At 49.7% G+C, this 23,965-nt stretch overlaps 1 protein-coding gene and 1 pseudogene across 2 annotated transcripts; both read left to right on the plus strand.

Annotated features, from left to right (window-relative positions):
- Positions 1-8,765: 8,765 nt before the first annotated feature.
- Positions 8,766-9,654, plus strand: LOC308271124 (large ribosomal subunit protein uL18-like; annotated as a pseudogene). The gene has a single exon. The product of its transcript is annotated as a large ribosomal subunit protein uL18-like (transcript).
- Positions 9,655-13,151: 3,497 nt separating this feature from the next.
- LOC308270853 (RNA polymerase-associated protein LEO1-like) lies at positions 13,152-22,547 on the plus strand (the record flags this gene model as incomplete). The annotated part of the gene is made up of 6 exons (XM_080707010.1): positions 13,152-13,232; positions 14,344-14,489; positions 17,003-17,087; positions 18,452-18,546; positions 20,075-20,209; positions 22,541-22,547. The coding sequence occupies 6 exons, from the start codon at positions 13,152-13,154 to the stop codon at positions 22,545-22,547; spliced, it is 549 nt and encodes a 182-aa protein (XP_080563136.1).
- Positions 22,548-23,965: the final 1,418 nt, after the last annotated feature.

Genomic DNA, 23,965 nt, shown 5'->3' on the forward strand with positions numbered 1-23,965 from the left:
AGTTTCTAGGAAGGGGCCCACAACACTTCACCCCAACAGAGGCACTCCCTATTGCCACGGCTGGGGTCCATTTGCAGTCTTTCCAACACTCGGAGAGCTGTTGGTCTCCTCAGGTAGGAATTCCAAGTCCAAGGGGCCCTCTCTGGAGGTATTTGAGGGTATTTTTAAATTTTTATTTTTTGGGGTACTGGGGATAAAAGCCAAGGGCCTTCTACCTCTGAGCCACACCCCTAGCCCTATATTATTTTTCTTTTTAAACAGGGTCTCACTAGGTTGATGAGAGTCTCACTACTTGCTGAGGCGGGCCTCGAACTTGCAACTCTGTCTCAGCCTCTCAAGAAATGGAATTGGAGGCGTGCGCTACCACACCTGGCTGTACTTGAGTTTGGATAATCCCACCTCTTCTCTGTGTGGTGAAAATTGTTCTGTGTATTTGCTCCCTCCGTGATTCCTGAGTTCTTTTTGTTTTTAGTAGTCTAGTCAACAACTTTAAAGCCTAATTACGATTTTCTTTTCCTTTTTTGTAGTGCTGGGGATGGAACCCAGGGGCTTTCTACCTTCGGGCTATACACTTCCAGACCTATGTTATATTTTATTTGGAGACAGGGCCTCACTAAGTAGCTGAGGCTGGCCTCAAACATGCACTATCCTCCTGCCTCGGCCTTCCAAGTACTGGGATTACAGGCGTGTGCCACCAAGCCCAGCTCCTAATTACAGTTTTTGAAAACATACTAAATTTTATCTGTTATACACACCTGGTGTGTTTTTCCCATTCCTGACTAGAAACATGTCTGGGCAATCTAAGAAACCAGTCCTCAAAAATGCTATACAAGGCTGAGCATAGGATCACACACTGTAATCCCAGTACTAAGACAGGAAGATTGCAGGTTCGAGGCCAGCCTCAGCAATTTAGACTCTCAGCAACCTAGTGAGATCCTGTTTCAAAAAAAAAATTTTTTTTGAAAGGGCTGGGAGTATAATTTAGAGGTAGTGTTATGGTTTGGGAATGTTACAGTTTTAGGGAAACTATCCCCGGAAACCCCTGTTAGGGTCCCAGACACAATTTCCCTCCAACCACAACAAAACCCAAAAAACAAAAAAAGAGAAAAAACACAGGTTCTTGTCCTGAGCCAAGGTAAATACATATTAGCTCGGACTCTTACTGAAGATTTAAAGAAGTTTAATAAAAAGGTAGAAATACAGAAGATAGTTACAGCCCCATGCCAGGGGAGGGGTGGTTCAAATGAATGCCCCACCAAAGATACAACATGTGGACCAGACTTTTTATACCCATGACCTCCATCTTGTTTGCATAATTCTGACGTAGTAAACGTCCCTGTAAGGCTCCTCCCCCAGCAAGGTGTGGCAGGGGACCCCTCCTCCCATCCTAGCTAGATTATCCAATTACTATGTAAACCTGTCTTTAGAATGAGGGTGGGGAAGTCCTAGTTCCCCTCTCCTATAGACTTGCTCGTTACCTTTAGCTAGGTTAATTTACATTGGAATAGTTGCCTGCTTCTAGGCAGAAACCAAGTCCTTTCGCAGATTTGCCCCTCACCCAACTTTTGGAATATATTAATAATCAGAGCTTTCTCAAATCTTCCTAGGCCATTCCCAATACTGGTACAGGTAGCATATCCCTGGGTTCAATCCCCAGTACCACAGTAAATAAATAAATAATCAGAGCCAGGCACTGTGACATATACCTTTAATCCCAGTACTTGGGAGGCTGAGACCGGAAGATCACATTTTCGAGGCCAGCCTGGACAAATTTGGCAAGGCCTGCAGCAACTTCTTAGACCCTATTTCAAAAAATAAAATTGAGCCTGCCATGGTGGCACACAGTTGTAATCCCAGCATTTGGGAGGCTGAGACAGGAGGATTGCAATTCTCGGACAGACTCAGCTACTTAGGCCCTTTGCAACTCAGTGAGACCCTGTTTCAAATATAAATCAGAAATAGGGCTGGGGGTGGAGCTTGGAGGTAGAATGCCCCTTGGTTCCATCCCCAGTACTGCAATAAGTAAATAAATTAATTAAGCCAGGCGTGGTGGCGCATGCTTGTAATCCCAGCATTTGGGAGGCTGAGACCTGGAGGATCGTGGTTCGCGGACAGCCTCAGCTACTTAGTGAGGCCCTCTGCAACTCAGTGAGACCTGGTTTCAAAATAAAGAATAAAAAATAGGGCAGGGGGTGTAGCTCGGAGGTCAAATGCCCCTGGGTTCCATCCCCAGACCTGCAAAAAAAAAAAAAAAAAAAAAATTTAATTAAATAAAATTGGAGTGGGGTACAGTTCAGAGGTAGAATGCCCCAGTGTTAATCCCAGCACAGAAAAATACATACATACATACATACATACATACATACATACATACGTACATACATACCAGAGCCAGGATGCACAGTTTTTGGATTTTGGTTTTGGTTTTTTTTTTTTTTTTTAATTAATTTATTTTTTAAATTGGTGCATTGTAGTCATATATCAATCACATTGGAGTACAAGACTTGAGAGGATATACAAGCACACATCATCCAATTAGCCCTCCTGCAGCCCCCGTCCCATTCCCTCCCCCTCCCTCCATCCCACACTTCTTTGGTGATTTACTTTGATACATTTGTTTATGTACCTCCTGCATTTTAAAGAGGCTCCGTCCTCCAGTATTACATACCCTCTGATTGGTCACATTAGTTGCTTCACTATAGGGCCCTTTCTATAGCTCAACCTCTTCCTGTTGCCCGTTTCCTCCTAGTTATTGCTGATTAAGGGAAGCGTCTGATTTATATTTTCTGCGATATTTCTCTGTGCATGCTGCGTTGCAAGTACCAATCCCACTCTTGATGGTCCCAGTAGTGCCCTGGCTACTCAGTGGACTGATCCAGACCTCGCTGGCTCATGCAGCGGCCTTGCCTCATGGGAGGACCCAGTTCTGGTCTCGCTGGCCCCTGAACCGGTCAAACCCCTAAGCTGGCTTTTGTCCCGACCTTGGAGGCCGCAGGAGTGAACTTGCCTCACGCCAGGCTCCGATGCTGGCCATTGGCCCCTGCACCAGTCTAACCCCTTGGCAGGATTCCAGTCCCGGCCTCGGAGGCCCCAACACTGGTAATGCCTCACGGCAGGCTCCGATGCCGGCCTCACTGGCCCCAGCACCGGCCTAACCCCTCGGCAGGCTCTTATCCTGGCCTCGAGGCCCCAGTACCGGCCTTGCCTCAAGGCAGGCTCCGATGCCGGCCTCGCTGGCCCCAGCACCAGCCTAACCCCTCAGCAGGCTCTTATCCTGACCTCGGAGGCCCCAGTACCGGCCTTGCCTCACGGCAGGCTCCGATGCCGGCCTCACTGGCCCCAGCAGTGGCCTAACCCCTCGGCAGGCTCCGATCCCGGCCTCAGAGGCCCCAGTACCGGCCTTGCCTCAAGGCAGGCTCCGATGCCGGCCTCGCTGGCCCCAGCACCGGCCTAACCCCTCGGCAGGCTCCAATCCCGGCCTCAGAGGCCCCAGCACTGGTCATGCCTCAAGGCAGGCTCCGATGCCGGCCTCGCTGGCCCCAGCACCGGCCTAACCCCTCGGCAGGCTCTTGTCCTGGCCTCGGAGGCCCCAGTACCGGCCTTGCCTCACGGCAGGCTCCGATGCCGGCCTCGCTGGCCCCAGCAGTGGCCTAACCCCTCGGCAGGCTCCGATCCCGGCCTCAGTGGCCCCAGTACCGGCCTTGCCTCAAGGCAGGCTCCGATGCCGGCCTCGCTGGCCCCAGCAGCGGCCTAACGCCTCGGCAGGCTCCAATCCCGGCCTCAGAGGCCCCAGCACTGGTCATGCCTCAAGGCAGGCTCCGATGCCGGCCTCGCTGGCCCCAGCACCGGCCTAACCCCTCGGCAGGCTCTTGTCCTGGCCTCGGAGGCCCCAGTACCGGCCTTGCCTCACGGCAGGCTCCGATGCCGGCCTTGCTGGCCCCAGCAGCGGCCTAACCCCTCGGCCGGCTCCGATCCCGGCCTGGGAGGCCCCAGCACTGGTCATGCCTCAAGGCAGGCTCCGATGCCGGCCTCGCTGGCCCCAGCACCGGCCTAACCCCTTGGCAGACTCTTATCCTGGCCTCGGAGGCCCCAGTACCGGCCTTGCCTCACGGCAGGCTCCAATGCCGGCCTCGCTGGCCCCAGCACCGGCCTAACCCCTCGGCAGGCTCCGATCCCGGCCTCGGAGGCCCCAGCACTGGTCATGCCTCACGGCAGGCTCCGCTGCCGGCCTCGTTGGCCCCAGCACCGGCCTAACCCCTCGGCAAGCTCTTATCCTGGCCTCGGAGGCCCCAGTACCGGCCTTGCCTCATGGCAGGCTCCGATGCCGGCCTCTCTGGCCCCAGCACCGGCCTAATCCCTCGGCAGGCTCTTATCCTGGCCTCGAGGCCCCAGTACCGGCCTTGCCTCAAGGCAGGCTCCGATGCCGGCCTCACTGGCCCCAGCACTGGCCTGACCCCTCAGCAGGCTCTTATCCTGGCCTCGGAGGCCCCAGTACCGGCCTTGCCTCACGGCAGGCTCCGATGCTGGCCTCGCTGGACACAGCAGCGGCCTAACCCCTCGGCAGGCTCCGATCCCGGCCTCAGAGGCCCCAGCACTGGTCATGCCTCAAGGCAGGCTCCGATGCCGGCCTCGCTGGCCCCAGCACCGGCCTAACCCCTTGGCAGGCTCTTATCCTGGCCTCGGAGGCCCCAGTACCGGCCTTGCCTCACGGCAGGCTCCGATGCCGGCCTCGCTGGCCCCAGCACCGGCCTAACCCCTCGGCATGCTCCGATCCCGGCCTCGGAGGCCCTAGCACTGGTCATGCCTCACGGCAGGCTCCGCTGCCGGCCTTGTTGGCCCCAGCACCGGCCTAACCCCTCGGCAAGCTCTTATCCTGGCCTCGGAGGCCCCAGTACCGGCCTTGCCTCACGGCAGGCTCCGATGCCGGCCTCGCTGGCCCCAGCACCGGCCTAACCCCGCGGCATGCTCCGATCCCGGCCTCGGAGGCCCCAGCACTGGTCATGCCTCACGGCAGGCTCCGCTGCCAGCCTCGTTGGCCCCAGCAGCGGCCTAACCCCTCGGCAAGCTCTTATCCTGGCCTCGGAGGCCCCAGTACCGGCCTTGCCTCACGGCAGGCTCCGATGCCGGCCTCGCTGGCACCAGCACCGGCCTAACCCCTTGGCAGGCTCTTATCCTGGCCTCGGAGGCCCCAGTACCGGCCTTGCCTCAAGGCAGGCTCCGATGCCGGCCTCGCTGGCCCCAGCACCGGCCTAACCCCTCAGCAGGCTCTTATCCTGGCCTCGGAGGCCCCAGTACCGGCCTTGCCTCACGGCAGGCTCCGATGCCGGCCTCACTGGCCCCAGCAGCGGCCTAACCCCTTGGCAGGCTCCGATCCCGGCCTCAGAGGCCCCAGTACCGGCCTTGCCTCACGGCAGGCTCCGATGCCAGCCTCACTGGCCCCAGCAGCGGCCTAACCCCTCGGCAGGCTCCGATCCCGGCCTCAGCGGCCCCAGCACTGGTCATGCCTCACGGCAGGCTCCGATGCCGGCCTCGCTGGCCCCAGCACCGGCCTAACCCCTCGGCAAGCTCTTGTCCTGGCCTCGGAGGCCCCAGTACCGGCCTTGCCTCAAGGCAGGCTCCGATGCCGGCCTCACTGGCCCCAGCAGCGGCCTAACCCCTCGGCAGGCTCCGATCCCGGCCTCGGAGGCCCCAGCACTGGTCATGCCTCAAGGCAGGCTCCAATGCCGGCCTCGCTGGCCCCAGCACCGGCCTAATCCCTCAGCAGGCTCTTATCCTGGCCTCGGAGGCCCCAGCACCGGCCTAACCCCTCGGCAGGCTCTTATCCTGGCCTCGGAGGCCCAAGTACCGGCCTTGCCTCATGGCAGGCTCTGATGCCAGCCTCGCTGGCCCCAGCACCGGCCTAACCCCTCAGCAGGCTCCGGTCCCGTCCTCGGGGGCCCCAACACTGGCCTTGCCTCACGGCAGGCTCCGATGCCGGCCTCGCTGACCCCAGTACCGGCCTAACCCCTCAGCAAGTTCCGGACCCGACCTCGGAGGCCCTAGCACAAGCCTTGCATCATGGCAGGCTCCAATGCCGGCCTCGCTGGCCCCAGCATCGGTCTAACCCCTCTGCAGGTTCCAATCCCGGCCACGGAGGCCTCAGTAGTGGCCTTGCCTCACAGCAAGCTCAGATGTCGGCCACTGGCCCCAGCGCCCGCCTAACCCCTCAGCAGGTTCCGATCACTGTCTCTGTGGTTATTATTTCAAAGGTTCCAGTTGTAATGTATCAGATCTCTGCCTCCCCCGAATATTGGCCACTGGCATTGTCACTGCCTCCACCGTTTCAAATCCTTCCCAGGCTCTTTTTCCACTCTGAAAGTTGTCCAGTGTTCCTAAGCATGCGTGATGGTAGCATTCGACATTTAGTGTAATTTCTCCAAAAAAATAAAGTTGGTAAGATCCGGTTTCTGCTTCTCCTGAATACAAGTCTCCACCACCATCGCGAAGAACTCTTTCAACACCGCATTTCTCCTTGGTCTCCGCTAAACTCTCTCCTTATATGTGATGTCTGAGATTCTTAACAATATAGAGAAATAGCAGTCCTCTTTCACGGCGAATTTTTCCATAAGTTCCAGTGCATTTAGATAAGTTTTGTCTGCATCTCCAGTGTCCTGGCATCCATAACGGCTTTCTTACCACCTCTCCGATATTTTTCTTTATCTTTTTCTGTTCTGGGCCCGGTTTCTCCAGGGGTCTGGCGTGCTACTCGCAGTTCGGCCGGGACCCAGAGTCCCGCGACCCGGGCCCCATCTGGCGTGCCCAGCCCGCGACCCCCACCCAGAACCCAGCGTCTTACTGGGCCTGGTTTCTCCAGGGGTCTGGCGTGCTACGCGCAGTTCGGCCCGGGGCCCAGGGTCCCGCGACCCAGGCCCCGGCTTTTGTGCGCCGCGCGCAACCCCTGCCCAGAACCCAGCGTCTTACTGGGCCTGGTTTCTCCAGGGGTCTGGCGTGCTACGCGCAGTTCTGCCTGGGGCCCAGAGTCCCGCGACCCGGGCCCCATCTGGCGTGCCCAGCCCGCGACCCCTGCCCAGAACCCAGCGTCTTACTGGGTCTGGTTTCTCCAGGGGTCTGGCGTGCTACGCGCAGTTCGGCAGGGGCCCAGAGTCCCGCGACCCGGGCCCCATCTAGCGTGCCCAGCCTGCGACCCCCGCCCAGAACCCAGCGTCTTACTGGGTCCGGTTTCTCCAGGGGTCTGGCGTGCTACGCGCAGTTCGGCAGGGGCCCAGAGTCCCGCGACCCGGGCCCCATTAGGCGTGCCCCGCCCGCGACCCCCACCCAGAACCCAGCGTCTTACTGGGCCTGGTTTCTCCAGGGGTCTGGCGTGCTACGCGCAGTTCGGCCCGGGTGGTTTTGGTTTTTTTGCGGCATGAGGGATGGAGCCCAGGGGCATTCTACCTCCAAACTACACCCCCTAGCCCTATTTTTTTTTTTTTTTCAAACAGGGTCTCACTGAGTCGCAAAGGGCCTCACTAAGTAGCTGAGGCTGTCCGCGAACCGCGATCCTCCTGTCTCAGCCTCCCGAATGCTGGGATTCCAAGCGTGCGCCCCCACGCCCGGCTGGAAGATTTCTGAGTATGGGGCTCAGTCCCTGTGAGGCCGGGGCCCGCGGACCTTGGGACGTGGTGGTGGGAAGCGAAGAGAGGGAGAGGACGTGGGCTGCGCTCCTCACATCATGGAGGCCGGAAGCAGGGGAGGAGAGCCGTCTATAGATCGCCGGCCGCACCCTGGGACCCACCCCAGCCACACCAACCCGCTACGATGAGCATCCACTGCCGGGATTGCAGCCCTCATGACTCAGTCACGTCAGCTCCCAACAGTCAGAAATAAGCTCTTCAGACCTTGCCTCACTCACAAGGACTCGCCTGCGTTCTAATGGAGTCCACAGAGACCGCGGCGGACCTCACAGGCCCGGCCCACTACGCAGGCAGTACGCAAGTAGGGTCTGAAGAGTCGGAAACAGCAAGCACTTGTGTGTGTGTGTGTGTGTGTGTGTGTGTGTACTGGGAATTGAACCCAGAGTCCTTCTACCTCTGAGCAACAGTCCCAGCCCTATATTTTATATTTTATTTTCATTTTGAAACGGTCTTTTCAGGTTGCTGAGATGCTGAGAGTATCGCTGCTTGCTGAGGCTTCCTGGAGGCTGAGGTCCTCCTCCTCCTGCCTCGGCCTCCCAAGGTACTAGTATTACAGGCGTTGCACCACACGCTTGGCTGGGAACTAAAAAGATTACAAACCAGGCATGTGGTGCATACCTATTATCTCGGTACTTGGGAGGCTGGAGACAGGAGGATCTCAGGCTCAAGGCTGGCCTTGACAATTGACTGAGGCTCGCTCAAAATAAAAAATATAAAGGGCTGGGCATGTGTATCAGTGGTAGAGTACCCCTGGGTTCAATCCCAAGGACCACCAAAAAAAAAAAAAAAAAAGAAAAACATTGTGGCACTCAAGGGTCCAGCAAGGGAAAGCAGCTCTGCAGACACTCAGAACAGCGTAATGAAGAAAGGACATGATATAGCCGGGCGTGGAGGCGCACGCTTGCAATCCAGCATTCGGGAGGCTGAGACAGGGGGATCCGGATTCGTGGACAGCCTCAGCTACTTAGTGAGGCCTTTTGCAACTCAGTAACACCCAGTTTCAAAATAAAGAATAACCTTTTCCCCCCCCTGTAGCGCTGCTCGGCCTGCAGGTCTGTGTCGAGCCGCGGACACGGGTCTCTGTTCCGCAGGATGGGGTTTGTTAAAGTTGTCAAGAACAAGGCCTACTTTAAGAGATACCAAGTGAAATTTAGAAGAAGACGAGAGGGCAAAACTGATTACTATGCTCGGAAACGCTTGGTGATCCAGGACAAAAATAAGTACAACACGCCCAAGTACCGGATGATAGTTCGTGTGACCAACAGAGATAGCATTTGTCAGATCGCATGTGCCCGCATAGAAGGGGATATGAGAGTCTGCGCAGCATGTGCGCATGACCTACCAAAATACGGTGTGAAAGTTGGCCTAACAAACTATGCTGCAGCATACTGCACTGGCCTGCTGCTGGGCCGCAGGCTTCTCAACAGGTTTGGCACGGACAAGATCTATGAAGGCCAAGTGGAGGGGATGGAGATGAACACAATGTGGAAAGTACTGACGGTCAGCCCGGTGCCTTCGCCTGCTATTTGGATGCAGGCCTTGCCAGAACTACAACTGGCAATGAAGTTTTTGGGGCCCTGAAGGGAGCTGTGGATGGAGGCTTGTCTATCCCTCAGAGTACCGATTCCCTGGTTTTGATTCTGAAAGCAAGGAATTCAGTGCTGAAGTACATCGGAAGCACATCACGGGTCAGAACGCTGCAGATTATACGCACTATCTAATGGAAGAGGATGAAGATGCTTACAAGAAACAGTTTTCTCAGTACATAAAGAACAACGTCACTCCCGACATGATGGAGGAGATGTCTAAGAAAGCTCATTCTGCTATACGACAGAACCCAGTCTACGAGAAGAAGCCCAAGAGAGAAGTTAAAAAGAAGAGGTGGAATCGTCCCAAAATGTCTCTTTCCCAGAAGAAAGATCGGGTAGCTCAAAAGAAGGCAAGCTTCCTCAGAGCTCAGGAGCGGGCTGCGGAGAGCTAAACCAAACAAAAATTTTCTATGAAGATTTTTCAGATAAAGACAATAAACTTATTGACCAAGCAAATGACTGTGTTAAAGCTTTGGGGGGAGAATACTGGGGGTTGAACAAGGTCTGGGTTGCTGAGAAGAATCTCACTGAGGCTGTCCTTGAACCTTTGGGCTTCCTGTCTCCGCCTCCCAAGTAGATTATAGGCATAGACTATTTTACCAGCATGTTAGTTATTGTTGTTTTGTTTTTGCAGTATTGGGGATGAAACCCAGTGGCATTTTACCTCCAAGCTATACCCCCAGCCCTATTTTTTATTCTGTGCTTTGTAACAGGGTCTCATTGAGTTGCAAAGGGCCTCACACTAAGTAGTAGCTGAGGCTTAGGACAGAGTTCCTCCTGTTACAGCCTCCCAAATGTTGGGATTACAAGCGTTGCGCCACAACCAGCTTACAGTTCTTGTTTTAGACTAGGAAATAACCTGGAGTGCATAAAACCAAAGGAGTTGACAGTTTTTTTTCCTATATACATTTTTTTCCAAAAAATAACAGCTTTTCCCAGAAAAAGCCATCTCAGCGTGCTAACTCCCACTCAACCTATTTCTTGGACCATAGTGCCTGATAGGAGTTATTCCTCAAACTCTGATGGACAGCTCTCCCTAAAAACCTGATAAGCACCAGCAATGATCACTAGGAAGTTTTCTATCTATTAATAGAACCAGATGATAATTTAAAACTGGCTTTAATTTTTGAGAAAAAAGCTAATGAAAGTCAAACATTTAACACATACACATTCACATTAACCAGGTCAAACCTGTGAGCTGAAAATACTGGGGCTTTTCTCCAAGAGGAGGCATCTCATTTTTTATGGAGATGTTGAAGGGTACATGCCAGATCTGAATATACATACGAGAATAACAAGGATCAAATATTAAGCCTTGCATATCAAGTTCACATGGTAAAAAAACGAATTTACATGCATCTTTAAGAAATAGCCCTGTGGCCCATAGGAAATACTGTTTGAAAGTGGAAGAACACTAAAACCTACCATGATTTACTTCAGCCTTGCTCATAACCGTTCCATTTTTCCCAAAGCTCAGGATCTCCTTTGGGTCTGTGGCCTTTGCTCCAGGGTTTTATTCCTGGGCTCAAGGGCTGAGCTACATCCTAGCCCAAGGTAATTGTTTTTAAAGAGATCAGCTGGTTGGTGGTAAAATGGGCCTATCAAAGCTTTAGCTCATCTGGCTTCAGCCACTAAAACCAGCACACTTCATGAAGTTAGGAGCCACTCCGTGGAACATTCCAGCTTAGAAAATCTGTCTCATGAGGTTAAAGTATATGTCTATAATACAACAAACCACGCTACTAACCCAGCATCTGTTTTATAAAGAAATTTTAATTTACCTCCTTCTTAGCCTTTGTTAATGTGCAAATTTTACCATGCTAAGACATTAGTAATTTATGTGTAAATTTTCAAACAGCAGCTTCAATGCAAACAATGTTTCCGGTAATGGTATTTTGGCTAATAAGTCTATAAAACACTCATTGTTGATATTTATGGAATGAGGCTTTTCACAGCTGTTTTTTTTAAAGTCGGTCAAAATAATTATACAGTGAGTGTACGTGGGGAATATAAGGGCTTCTAACAGGGGCATGAGATCTTTGGGACATGTCGATCCTATACAGCCTGCATCTCTTAGTAATGTGTATTGAAGGTGATGCTCCTCAGCCCCAGGGAAAGGGGTCTCTGAATCAAGAGTCAGTCTTCCATTTTTTATTTTTATTTTTATTTTTTTTGGCGGTACTGGGGGTGGACCCAGGGGCTTTCTACCTCCAGGTTATACTTCCAGCCCTATTCAGGGTCACACTATGTTCCGAGAGCCTCACTCAGTAGCTGAGGCTGGCTTTGAACCTGGGCGATCCTCCTGTCACAGCCTCCCAAGTGCGGGGATTACAAGCGTGCGCCACCACGCCCGGCTAGAGTCAGTCTTTTATTTTATTTATTTATTTATTTATTTATTTATTTATTTATTTATTTATTTATTTATTGGTGGTACTGGGGTTCCTGGAAGCCCTTCTATCTCCGGACTACACTCCCAGACCTATTTTTACAATTTTATTTGGAAACAGGGTCTCCTAAACCAGCGCGCGCGGCTGGCTTCGAACCTGCGCGATCCTCCTGTCTCAGCCTCCCAAGTGCGGGGATTACAAGCGTGCGCCACCACGCCCGGCTAGAGTCAGTCTTTTAGATGCTCAAAACTTCAGAAGTACTGGCTCTCCTACGTGGTAACAATGTCCAGACAATCTTAAGAGTCATTTGTGTAGGAGATTTTCTTCCACAATAATGTTTTTAGGTTATTTAGTATCAAAGAATGTTCCATTTCCATTTGATTGGCTGTCACTTTGAGAGCAATACAAGAATAAAGCTGCTTTTCCAATTAAAAAAATAAAGAAAGAAAGAATAAGACAGGCATAGTGGCGCACACTTGTAATCCCCGCGCTTAGGAGTCTGAGACACGAGGATCACACAGGTTCGAAGCCAGCCGCAGCTACTTACTGAGGCTCTCAGCAACTTAGTGAGACCCTGTTTCCAAATAAAATATAAAATAGGTCTGGGAGTGTAGCCTGAAGGTAGAAAAGCCCCTGAGTTCCACCCTCAGTACCGCACACACAAAATAAATATAAAATAAAATAGGAGCCGGGGGTGGTGGTACACTCTTATTATCCCAGCATCTGGGAGGCTGAGACAGGAGGATTACGGTTCAAAAACAGCCTCAGCTACTTAGTGAGGGCCTCAGTGAGACCCTGTTTCAAATAAAGAACAAAAAATATGGCTGGGGGTGTAGCTTGGAGGTAGAATGCCCCTGGGCTCCATCCCCAGTGCCAGAAAGAAAGAAAGAAGAAAGAAAAAGAAAGAAAGAAAGAAAGAAAGAAAGAAAGAAAGAAAGAAGGAAGGAAGGAAGGAAGGAAGGAAGGAAGGAAGATAAAGTGGGGCCCGGCATTGCCTGTAACCCCAGTACTTGGGATGCTGAGACAGGAGCTCATGCTGTGTCCTGTAATCCAGGATTTGAGACGAGAGGATCACAGGTTCAAGACAAGCCTGGACAACTCAGCAAGACCTTCTGCAACTTAGTGAGACCCTGCTTTAAAATAAAACAAAATAGCCAGGCGTGGTGGCGCACGCTTGCAATCCCAGCATTCGGGAGGCTGAGACAGGAGGATCGTGGTTCTTGGACAGCCTCAGCTGCTGAGGCCCTCCGCAACTCCGTGACACCCTGTTTAGAAATAAAAAATAAAAAATAGGGCTGGGTTGTAGCTCGGAGGTAGAATGCCCTGGGTTCCATCCTCAGTAACAAAAACAAAAAACAAAAACAAAAACAAGAAAACAAAAATAAGAAAGAAAGAGAGAAAGAGAGAGAGAGGGAGAGAGAGAGAGAGACTATGTTGAAAAGCTTTAGGCAGACCTACTCATACTGTGCGTTTCCCTTCAACGTTGAGCACTCAGCGGGCCCATGGATCTGTTTGGAGATATAGACGACATTTCTTCAGAGAGCGATGAGGATAATCGGCCGCCTCTTCCGGGACAGCCTGTTGTAAGTACAACCATGAATCTCAACCCATCCCGCTATGAAAGCTGAGAGAAAGGTCGAGGCTGACTGCTCCGTGTCTCTGATGTTCAAAGAGGACAAGAATAACTGGACATGCCGGGCGCGGCGGCGCACGCTTGTCATCCCAGCATTTGGGAGGCAGAGACAGGAGGATCGCGGAGGTTCGAAGCCAGCCTCGCTGGCTTAAGAGACCCACCCTGTTTCCAAATAAAAATATAAAATAGGTCTGGGAGTGTAGCCCGGAGGTAGCCAGCCCCTGGGTTCCATCCTCAGTACCAATAATAATAATAATAATAATAATAATAATAATAATAATAATAATACCAAAGAATAAAATATAGGGCTGGGGGTGTAGCTCGAAGGTAGAATGACCCTAGGTTCCATCCTCAGTACTGAAAAAAAAAAAAAAGTGGGCTCTGTTGATATTCATTTCTTTCTTTCTTTCTTTTTTTTTTTTTTTTTTTTTTGGTGGTACTGGGGGTGGAACCCAGAGGCTTTCTACCTCCGGGCTATACTCCCAGACCTTTTTTATATTTTATTTGGAAACAGGGTCTCACTAAGTTGCTGAGAGCCTCACTAAGTAGCTGAGGCTGGCTTCGAACCTGCGCGATCCTCCTGTCTCAGCCTCCCAAGCGTGGGGATTACAAGCGTGCGCCACCTCATCCAGCTTATTTTATTCTTTATTTTACAGGGTCTCACTGAGTTGCAGAGGGCCTCACTAAGTAGCTGAGACCTCCTGTCTCAAGCGCGGGGATTACAAGCGTGCGCCACCACGCCCGGCTGATACTCATTTCTGATTTCAGTAGTTTCTTAGTACTGATGGGTTAAATTCATATGTTGCTGAATGTCTCATGCAAAATAGATATGTGAACAAAATAGATTTTAAAAATTCAAGCGAACAGATCTTGCTTCCCAAGGGTTTTCTGTCTGTTTTCTGTGGTGAGGACGAGGTTTTAGGGGGGGCCGGGGAGGCTGCAGACCTCTTTCTAATCCTGTCGGAATTTCCTACCCTTAAGCGTGCTCTGTCTTCTACAGAATAAGCTAGAGCGTTTCTCTTTCTCCTCAGACTCTAACGTTCTTATTCAATCTCTCTTAGGATGAACACAGAGCGCCTCAGGACCAGAAGGAAAAAGCACCCATTTCTGAAACCAGGATACAAGTAGAAATCCCCAGTGTCGGCGCGGACTTGGGAAATGAATTGTATTTTGTTAAATTACCAAAGTTTCTCAGTATAGAACCCAAGTAAGACAACTGATTAAAATGTCAAGATATTAACTATGTAAAATATAAACATCCTTCTTATTTCTAATGACCTGACTAATCATCAAGATAAAATATTTCAGCCGGGCGTGGTGGCGCACGCTTGTCATCCCAGCATTCGGGAGGCGAGATCAGAGGATCGCGGTTCGCGGACAGCCTCAGCTACTGAGGCCCTTCGCAACTCAGTGAGACCCGGCTTCAAAATAAAGAATAAAGCCGGGCGTGGTGGCGCACGCTTGTCATCCCCGCGCTTGGGAGGCAGAGACAGGAGGATCGCGCAGGTTCGAAGCCAGCCGCGCGCTCTGGCTTAGGAGACCCTGTTTCCAAATAAAAATGTAAAAATAGGTCTGGGAGTGTAGCCCGGAGATAGAAGGGCTTCCAGAAACCCCAGTACCACAAAGATAAAGAAAGAAAGAAAGAAAGAAAGAATAAAAAATTGGGCTGGGGGTGTAGCTCGGAGGTTGAATGCCCGGGGTTCCATCCCCAGTACCACACACACACACACACACACACACACACACACACACACACGAAAGGAGAAGAAGAAGAAGAAGAAGAAGAAGAAGGCGGCAGGTGTAGCTTGGAGGTCAAATGCCTCTGGGTTCCACCTCCAGAACCACACATACACACAAAAAAGATAAAATATTTCTATATAAGTTAAAAATATATTTAGAAGCTGGGCATGGTGGCACATGCTTATAATCCAGTCCTAGCCTCAGCTACTTAGTAAGGTTCCCAGCAACTTAGTGAGACCTTGTTTCAAAATAAAGAATAAAAAATAGGGATGGAAGTGTAGCTTGGATATAGAATGCCCCTGCATTTCATCCCCAGTACTGCAAAAAAAAAAAAAAAAAATATATATATATATATATATATATATATATATATATATATATCATCTGGAGAGTATACTTGGAGGTAGAATGCCCCTTGGTTCAAAACCAGTACCACCAGTAAATAATAAATAAATAAATACATTTAGAACATGGACCCCGCCTTGCTCCTGCCAGGCAAGTGCTTCCCACGGAGCCCATCCTCAACCTAAGTGTTAATCTTAGTAGTCTTTCTAAGATTTGGTACTTTCCCGTAATAAATAGACATCACCACTAATAAAGGTGTTTTCACTGGTGTAAAGCCGAAAAGTTAGGAAATAAAGTGAGAAAAATGCTGGAGAAACCACAAGCGTTCAGGGCAAAGGCCATTGTGAATTTAGAAGACAATGATCTTGACAATAAAATCCTGTGACCCGAGCCGGGCGCGGTGGGCACGCTTGTCATCCCAGCACTCGGGAGGCTGAGACCGGAGGACTGCGGTTTTCGTGGACAGCCTCAGCTACTTAGTGAGGCCCTCGGCAACTTAGACCCTGTTTCAAAATAAAGATTAAAAAACAGGGCAGGGGGTGTAGCTAAGAGGTAGAATGCCCCCCTGGGTTTCATCCCCCAGACCTAAATAAATAAATAAATAAATAAATGACAGACAACGTGTTGCCTACGCTTTACAACTCTTAGTTATTAAAAAACATTTTGAACTATTTGTCACATTCAGGCAACCTTTTTTTAAAAACAAATTCAAAAAAGTACAGTAATTGCATACTTCATTTATTTATTTATTTATTTATTTATTTATTTATTTATTTATTTTGGTGTACTAGGGATTGAATCCAGAGGTATTCTGCCTCTGAGCTATACCTGTAGCCTTATGTTTCATTTATTTATTTCTTCTTCTTCTTCTTTTTTTTTTTTTTGGTGGTACTGGGGTTCCTGGAAACCCTTCTACCTCCGGGCTACACTCCCAGACCCATTTTTATATTTTTATTTGGAAACAGGGTCTCTTAAGCCAGCACAGCTGGCTTTGAACCTGCGCCATCCTCCTGTCTGCCTCCCAAGCGCGGGGATTACAAGCGTGCGCCACCACGCCCAGCTATTTATTTGTATTTTTTTTTTATTTTTTTGGTACTAGAGATGGAACCCAGGGGCATCTACCTCTGAGCTATACCCCCAGCCCTATTTTTTATTCTCTCTTTTGAAACAGGGCCTCACTGAGTTGCGGAGGGCCTCACTAAGTAGCTGAGGCTGACCGTGAACCGCGATCCTCCTGTCTCGGCCTCCCGAATGCTGGAATCACAAGCGTGCGCCACCACGTCCGGCTTTATTTATTTATTTATTTGTTTATTTTGGTACTGGGGATTGAACCCAGGAGTGTTCTATCCCCAAGCAACACCCCCAGCCTGATTCTTTTTTATTTTCATTTATTTATTTTGAAACAGGGTCTCACTAAGTTACAGAGGGCCTAAGTAGCTGAGGCTGACTTCGAACCTGTGATCTTACTGTCTCCACCTCCAAGTACTGGCATCACAGGCCTGTGCCACTGGGCCTGGCGTTCTTTGAAGTTTTATGCGAGTTATTTGTCTCTATGATTTAAAGCAATATTGGTGCATATTAGAGAGACGGTTAATTCACTGTTAACTATGACTAAGATGACGTGAACATTTTTAGACCTTTTGAGCCTCGGCTTTATGAAGATGAATTTGAAGATGAGAAAATGCTTTATGAGGAAGACAGGACCAGGCTGAAATTAAAGGTATTACCCCACGTGCTGAGGTTTTTTTAAAAGCTTTCTCTTTTTATTTATTTTTTGTGGTTCTGGGGATGGAACCCAGGGCATTCTACCTCTGAGTGATACCTTCAGCCCTATATTTTAGTCTTTATTGGAAACAGGGTCTCAGTGAGTTGCAGAGGGCCTCACTAAGTAGCTGAGGCTGCCGCAAACCGTGATCCTCCTGTCTCAGCCTCCCGAATGCTGGGATCACAAGTGTGCGCCACCACGCCCGGCTCTGGCTTGTTTATTTTTTGTGATGGGGTTTCATTATGGTGCTGGCCTCAAATTCGAGGGCTCAAATGATCCTCCCTCCTGAGCCTCCTGAGTAGCTGGGACTTCAGTCCAGTAAGCCTGGCTAAGTTTTTCCTTTTGTAAAGTATAACACAGGGATGGTAATGTGAGACTTGAGCTCATGAAAAATTTTCTAGCTGGGCATGTGTCACACACTTGTAATCCCAGCATTCGGGAGATTGAGACCTGGAGGATCCGGGTTCGCGGCCAGCCTCAGCTACTTAGTGAGGCCCTTTGCAACTCAGTGAGACCCTGTTTCAAAATAAAGAATAAAAAATAGGGCTGGGGTGTAGCTCAGAGGTAGAATGCTCCTGGGATCCATCTCCAGGACTGCAAAAAAAAAAAAAAAAAAAGTCCTGGGATTACAAGGCGTGCGCCACTACACCTGGCTGACACATTTTTGTTTTTTTTTTTTTGTTGTTGTTGTTTGTTTTTTTGCAGTACTAGGGATGGAACCCAGGGGCATTCTACCTCTGAGCTCCACCCCCAGCCCTATTTATTATTCTTTATTTTGAAACAGGGTCTCACTAAGTTGCAGAGAACCTCACTAAATAGCCGAGGCTGGCCAAGAACCTGCAATCCTCCTGTCTCAGGTTCCCAAGTACTGGGATTATAAACTGCCCCCCCTTGCCGGGCGTGGTGGCGCACGCTTGTAATCCCCGCACTTGGGAGGCGGAGACAGGAGGATCGCGCAGGTTCGAGGCCAGCCGCGCTGGCGTAAGAGACCCTGTTTCAAAAATATAAAATAGGTCTGGGAGTGTAGCCCGGAGGTAGAAGGGCTTCCAGGAACCCCAGTACCACCAAAATAAATAAATAAATAAATAAAAAATAAAATAAATAAATAAATAAACTGCCCCTCCACGCCTGGTGATTAGTTTAATCAATATCTGCAGATATTGTAGTTGATGGGTCTCAACATTACCAAATTGGCTATTTTAAGTAAGCTTATTCTATCTTTACTTATCAGCTCTTGGCATATGATTACAAATCACTTGAGGAAAAAGAATATGTAGTTAGTTAAATTGTTTTTCTAATGCCTTTGTATTTTGAACCAGGTAGAAAATACTATACGATGGCGGGTACGCCGAGATGAAGAAGGGAATAAAATTAAAGAAAGCAACGCTCGGATAGTCAAGTGGTCAGATGGAAGGTGAGCACCGCTTGTCTGGGAGTATTGAAATACTCCTCAGAGCCAGGCGTGATGGCGCACACTTGGAATCCCAGCATTTTGGAGACTGAGACAGGAGGATCACGGTTCGAGGCCAGCCTCAGCTACTCAGTGAGGCCCTCAGTAACTTAGTGAGACCCGGTTTCAAAATAAAAAATAAGCGCCGGGCATGGTGGCGCACGCTTGTAATCCCCGCGCTTGGGAGGCGGAGACAGGAGGATCGCGCAGTTTCGAAGCCAGCCACGCGCGCTGGCTTAGGAGACCCTGTTTCCAAATAAAAATGTAAAAATAGGTCTGGGAGTGTAGCCCGGAGGTAGAAGGGCTTCCAGGAACCCCAGTATCACAAAAAATAAAAATAAAAAATAAATAAATAAAAGTAAAATATAAACCAGGCGTGGTGGTGCACACTTATAATCCCAGTACTTGGGAGGCCGAGACAAGAGAATCTGGCCTTAGCTACTTAGTGAGCATTCTGCAATTTAGTGAGACCTTGTTTCAAAATAAAAAAATAAAAAAATCCAGCAGGGGTGTAGCTCAGAGGTATAATGCCACTAGGTTTAATCCCCAGCACCACAAAAATAAATAAATAATAAAATAAAATATGGTGCTAGGAGCCGGGCGTGGTGGCTCATGCTTGTAATTTCAGCGCTTGAGAGGCTAAGACAGGAGGATTGCACAGGTTTCAAGCCAGCCTCAGCTACTGAGTGAGGTTCTCAGCAACTTAATGAGACCCTGTTTCCAAATAAAGTATAAAAATAGGTCTGGGAGTATAGCCTGGAGTTGAAAAAAAAAGCCCCTGGGTTCCACCCCAGTACCTCAAAAAATTATATATATATATATATATATATATATATATATATATATATATATATATATATATATATTGGGCTAGGGGTATAGCTTGGAGATAGAATACCTTGGGTTCAATACCCAGTTTAAAAAAAAAAAAAAAGCTAACCTGACAGTGGGGAATGATGTCATATACCTATAGTCCCAGTCCTTGGGAGGCTGAGACAGGAGGTCACAGTTTTGAGGCCAGCCTCAGCAATTTAGTGAGGCCCTGTGCAACCTAGTGAGACCCTGTTTCCCAAGAAAAAGAATGAAATAGGGCTGAGGGTGTAGCTCAGAGGTGGAATGATCCTGGGTCCAATTCTCATTACCATACACACACAGACAAACAAAAACCAACTATCAGCCGGGCGTGGTGGCGCACGCTTGTAATCCCAGCACTCGGGAGGCTGAGAGTGGAGGATCGCGGTTCCTGGACAGCCTCTCAGCTACTTAGTGAGGCCCTCTGCAACTCAGTGAGACCCTGTTTCAAAATAAAGATTAAAAAATAGGGTAGGGGTGTGTACCTCGGAGGTAGAATGCCCCTGGGTTCCGTCCCCAGTACCGCAAAACAAAGCAAAAGAAAGACAAGAAGAAAAAACTAAAAAACGAACAGGGAAGAATGGAAGCTGTAGAACGCACTAAACATCGCCCTAACGCCTGGGTGGCTTCTCTTTGGCAGCATGTCCCTGCATTTGGGCAAGGAAGTGTTTGATGTCTACAAAGCCCCGCTGCAGGATAATCACAACCAGCTGTTTATAAGAGAAGACACGGGTCTGCTGGGACAAGCCATCTTTAGATCCAGACTTACCTTTAGGTAAGCATTCCTGCCCACAGGTTGACTCTTGTAGTCAGGGCGACGCAGCAGAGATGTCGCTCCCAAAACTGGCTCTTCTTTTTTTTTTCTGCAGTACTGAGACTGGAACCCAGGGCATCAAACTCTGAGCGACACCCCCAGCCCTATTCTTTTTCCTTCCCTTCCTTCCTTTCCTTCCTTCCTTCCTTCCTTCCTTCCTTCCTTCCTTCCTTGTTCTTGTGGTACTGGCACTTATTCTTTATTTTCTTTGTTTGTTTATTTATTTGTTTATTTATTTATTTATTTATTTATTTATTTGCAGGTCTGGGGATGGAACCCAGGGATATTTGACCTCTGAGCTACACCCCCTGCCCTAGTTTTTATTCTTTTATTTTGAAACCAGGTCTCACTGAGTTGCAAAGGACCTCGCTAAGTAGCTGAGGCTGTCCGTGAACCGTGATCCTCCAGGTCTCAGCCTCCCGAATGCTGGGATTACAAGCGTGCGCCACCACGCCCGGCTTTATTCTTTATTTTGAAACAGGGTCTCACTAAGTTACAGAGGGCCTCACTAAGTAGCTGAGGCTGTCTGTAACCGTGATCCTCCTGTCTCAGCCTCCCAAGTACTGGGATGACAAGCGTACGCCAACACACCCGGCTGATGTCATATTCCTCTGTTCTGTGGGAGTATTCTGTGTAAAAGCCCTTGACCCCCTGGGTTCATTCCCCCCAAAATCAAATCTGCTGCAATAATATACAAGATAATATTGATTCAAATAACTTGCGATCAAATAAATTTTTTTGGTACTAGAGATGCAACCCAGGGGCATTCTACCTCCGAGCTACGCCCCCAGCCTTTCTTTATTCTTTATTTTGAAACAGGGACTCACTGAGTTGCAGAGGGCCTCACTAAGTAGCTGAGGCTGTCCGCGAACCGCGATCCTCCAGTCTCAGCCTCCCAAATGCTGGGATTACAGGCGTGTGGCAGGCACCACGTTCAGCTTAATAAAATTAATAATTTAATATTAAAAAAAGCCCCTGACCTTGCCGCCCCTCTCCTCCCTCCCACGGCACGGCGAGGCGGGAGCAGAAACCCCTCTGGGAGCCTGGGCGGCCTCCCCTTCCCTCAGGGTGAGGCCTGGCTGCCGGGATGTTTCTGCTGATCGTATTCTCACCCCCAGTGGCCTTAGTGACAGTTGTTTTCCTTCATTGCCTGGCAGACCTCACTCCACAGACAGCGCCACACACAGAAAGATGACCCTGCCCCGCGTGGACAGAAGTTCAAAGTCACAGAAGATTAGAATCTTACCCATGGTGGGTTGCGATCCTGAATGCCAGCGCACAGAAGTGCTCAAGGTAGGCCACGCGGTGTCCTGGGGTTTTCTGGTATTGAGATCTGCTGTTTTTCAGAGTATTTGTTCACTGTTTCCATTCAGGTGTAGTGGCATATGCTTGTAATCCTTGGGAGGCTGAGACAGGCGGATCGCAGGTTCGAGGCCAACCTTAGCTTCTTAGTGAGGCCCTCTGCAACTTAGTGAGACCCTGTTTCAAAATAAAGAATCAATAAAGGGGTGAAGGTGTAGCTCGGAGGTAGAATGCCTCTGGGTTCCAGCCCCAGTACCACACACACACACACACACACACACACACACACACACACACACACATTATTGCCAGTTTTGTTTCATTTCTTTTTATTACTTATTTTTGCGGTACTGGGGATGGAACCCAGGGGCATTCTACCTCCGAGCTATACCCCCAACACTATTTTTTATTCTTTATTTTGAAACAGAGTCTCACTGAGTTGCAAAGGGCCTCACTAAGTAGCTGAGGCTGTCAGCAAGCTACGATCCTCCTGTCTTAGCCTCCCATATACCGGGATTACAAATTTGTGCCACCATGCCTGGCCATTAAAGCTAGTGATTTTTAAAATCTAACCCTTGGGCTGGGTGGGTGGCTCACACTTGTAGTCCCTGCATTTGGGAGGCTGAGACAGAAGGATCACCATTCGCAGACAGCCTCAGCTACTTAGTGAGGCCCTTTGCAACTCAGTGAGACCCTGTTTCAAAATAAAGAATAAAAAATAGGGCTGGGGGTGTAGCTTGGAGGTAGAATGCCCCTGGGTTCCATCCGTAGTATGGCAAAAAGGAAAGAAAGAAAAGAATAAAATAGGGCTGGATTGTAGCTTGGAGGTAGAATGCCTCTGAGTTCTATCCCTAGTATTAAAAAAAGAAAAGAAAAAGAAAGAAAGAAAGAAAGAAAGAAAGAAAGAAAGAAAGAAAGAAAGAAAGAAAGAAAACAAAGAGGAAGGTGGAGAAGGTCCTGCCTCCCTGGACCCCGGCCCACCTTTCCCAGGACGTGACAGCCAGGCCTTGTGTAGAGATGGAGGCTCTGGCTGTGGCTGGGGATGCGCCCCGCGGGGTCTCCAGGCCATGGTGTCGGGAGCTCGGGGAGCTCTGGGTTGGATGTTTGAGAACTGTGGCAATTCTGGGGAACCTGGGCAGGTCAGGGATGGCGGAGACAGGCCCCGCTGCCCCAGGAGGTCAGTTCAGGCGTCCTGGGCCCGGAAGGAAGCGTCTTTCCGCCGTCGCTGCTCCATAGGTCATGGTGGCCGCAGAGTGCACGGCCAGCACCCCAAGGCCGGGCACCAGTGAGCGCGGAGCCCTGCGCCGCTTCACCCTCGGGCGCCCCAGTGGTCGAGCCGACGACGAGGTGCGTGTGGGACCTGGCGGGTGGAGAGACCCGGCCTGGGGGCTGTGCTGCCTGCACGAAGCCTACAGGTTCCCGAGGGTGAAGGGAGGTACAGGCAGGCATGAGAGGACCTCTTTTTAAAATTTTTTTAGATAAGGTCTCCCCTTGTTGCCCAGGCTGGTCTCGACTTTCTAGGATCAAGCGATCCTCCTGCCTGAGCCCCCCAAGTAGCGGGGACTCCAGGCATGCACCACCATGACCAAAGTGTTCATTTTTATTTTATTTTATTTATTTTGCATACTGGGTATGGAACCTGGGTACATTCTACCTCTGAACTACACCCCCAGTCCTATTTTTTATTTTTTTATTTTATTTTATTTTATTTTTTTGCGGGTCTGGGGATGGAACCCAGGGGCATTTGACCTTTGAGCTACACCCCCTGCCCTATTTTTTATTCTCTATTTTGAAACCGGGTCTCACTGAGTTGCAGAGGGCCTCACTAAGTAGCTGAGGCTGTCTGTGAACCGTGATCCTCCAGGTCTCAGCCTCCTGAATGCTGGGATTACAAGAGTGCACCACCGTGCCCGGCTTATTCTTTATTTTGAAACAGGGTCTCACTGAGTTGCAAAGGGCCTCATTAAGTAGCGGAGGCTGCTTGTAAACTGTGACCCTCCTCTCAATTACTGGGATTACAAGTGTGGCACCTTGCCTGGCTCTAATTTTTATTCTTTATTTTGAAACAGTCTCACTTTCGTGGACTGCTTCAGCTACTACTTAGCTAGACCCTCTGTAACTCAGTGAGAACTTGTTTCAAAATAAAGAATAAAAAATAGGGCTGGGGATGTAGCTCGGAGGTAGAATGCCCCTGGGTTCCATCCCCAGGACACAAACAAACAAACGAACAAACAAACAATAAAACGGAACAGTCTCACTGAGTTGCAGAGGGCCTCACTAAGTAGTTGAGGCTTTCTGCAGACCACAATCCTCCTGTTTCAGCCTCCCAAATGCTGGGATTACAAGCATGTGCCACCGTGTCCGGCTAAATGTAGCTTTTTTTTTTTTTTTTTTTTTTTTTTTTTTTTTTTTTTT

Source organism: Muscardinus avellanarius (assembly GCF_963383645.1).
Source record: "Muscardinus avellanarius genome assembly, chromosome: 12".
Lineage (NCBI taxonomy): Eukaryota > Metazoa > Chordata > Mammalia > Rodentia > Gliridae > Muscardinus > Muscardinus avellanarius.